Source organism: Aplysia californica, unplaced genomic scaffold, assembly GCF_000002075.1.
Source record: "Aplysia californica isolate F4 #8 unplaced genomic scaffold, AplCal3.0 scaffold00360, whole genome shotgun sequence".
Taxonomy (NCBI): Eukaryota; Metazoa; Mollusca; class Gastropoda; order Aplysiida; family Aplysiidae; genus Aplysia; species Aplysia californica.
This window is the reverse complement of record NW_004797630.1, coordinates 469,752-471,333: the sequence shown is the minus strand read 5'-3', so window position 1 is coordinate 471,333 and position 1,582 is coordinate 469,752. Positions and strand designations below refer to the sequence as shown.

The 1,582-nt window shown below is 38.3% G+C and overlaps 1 protein-coding gene across 1 annotated transcript in view; it reads right to left on the bottom strand.

Annotated features, from left to right (window-relative positions):
- Positions 1 to 183: 183 nt before the first annotated feature.
- Positions 184 to 1,582, bottom strand: part of LOC101860830 (ectonucleotide pyrophosphatase/phosphodiesterase family member 5) — an 8,261-nt gene continuing 6,862 nt past the window's right edge. Inside the window, exons 3-4 of the mRNA XM_005103145.3 lie at positions 1,203 to 1,430; positions 184 to 388 (exon numbers count right to left, since the gene is read on the bottom strand). Coding sequence (XP_005103202.1) covers positions 303 to 388; positions 1,203 to 1,430 — 314 coding nt within the window. The 3' untranslated portion in view covers positions 184 to 302. The remainder of the gene's footprint in view (positions 389 to 1,202; positions 1,431 to 1,582) is intronic.

The window sequence follows — 1,582 nt, the reverse complement described above, 5'->3', positions numbered from 1 at the left end:
GGTGAGAGGTTACTTTCGGCCAAATTTTAGCTGACGTCATTTTGTGAACGGTCCCTGAGCTCGAAAAAATGTGAATACTAAATGGTTACTTCAAATGCACAGAAAATTGAACAAATGGGCAAGATTGCTAGTCAAGAATGTGAACAGGAAAGGGTTGAGAAAAACTAGAAGCAGTCACACAAACGATCTTCAAAAATACCAACACCTTAGTTGTTTTTACTTAAAAGGTACATTAATATCAACGTTGTGACGTGTTGTTTTTTTCCACAGACCATAGACAGAGAAATTGGGCGCTCTTTCTTTCAACTTGCCTTTGGCTTGTCCTGCGATTTGTTTTTTAAAAACATGCAGATTAGGAAGAACATTACTGCAACAGCAATGAAGGTCCCTGAAAGTAAAACAAAAAAGATAAGTGTTACGGTTTCAATTAGGGAAATTTTCAACTCAACAGATACTGGGTAACCTCTAAACACTTATTTATTTTAAGGCATACTGAAGGTTCAAATGCATCATTATTCAAAATAAAATTTTCACACATCAGAATACATACTAAATATGATTTAAAAAGAAGACTGTTTAATAGCGATCTTTTTTCGTTTCGGTAAGTGTTTAACGGTGCTCACAACTGTATTCGGTTATATGAGCGCACAAGGACACATTAGACATTATAAGTTTGGTAGGAATTAATTATGAATTTTGCTCGGGTGGCGGCAGAAGCCTACTCGTATAGTATTTTTGACTACCACGGGATCTTTAATGTGTACAACTTGCACACGCGACCTCCGAGATTTTTCGTCCTTGACCGAGAAGGCTAGGTGCTAGATCTTACATACTCTAGGATCAGCGAGTGTGGATGACGATCTTTTAACCCTTCACATACTTCGATATTTTGCAGGCATGGAATACTCCGGCAGAAATTTTCTATTTGAATAGAATGTACGTAAAGTTCAGCTGAAGCAATAATGTAATTGGTTGCTACTCGTTTTTTTTCCTGCGCAAGGCAGATCTAGATGAGTCAAGACTGGAAACAATTTGTCTCACTAGTCAAGATGGCAATCGGTGCTATCCTGTTATACTGCCAGCCCCGCTGTACCGCCAATTTGATGCTCGCCCAAAGGTAAACAGTAAAACGAAATTTGTCTGTATGCGTAAAATCAACATTGCAAATCAACAGATGATTTATTTACATAGCCTGCACTTACAAACAAAAGTGGTCCTCTTTCCACCATCATAGTCCTTCAAGAGCAGTGACACTGTCTCCATGCTTCCATTATTAGGAGCTGGTTTAAGATTCAAGATATGACACATCAGAGGGTAAACGTCCACACTGCGGAACTGGTCCAGCTCAAAGTTGTTCTTGAAAGATGGTCCCATAGCCACAAAGAAAGGGTGCATTTCTGGCAGGTCATTGTCATAGCCATGGTTACCAGCTGGCAATATCAACAGAGATTAAATCTTAATTTTAAAATTTTCAATACACACTGTCAAGATACAGTTGAAATTGTCTAAGACCCATTGTCGAGGAGAAAAGTGATAGACATCTTACACAGTGTTGTTATAATTTTTTTTAAAGGATTAGGGG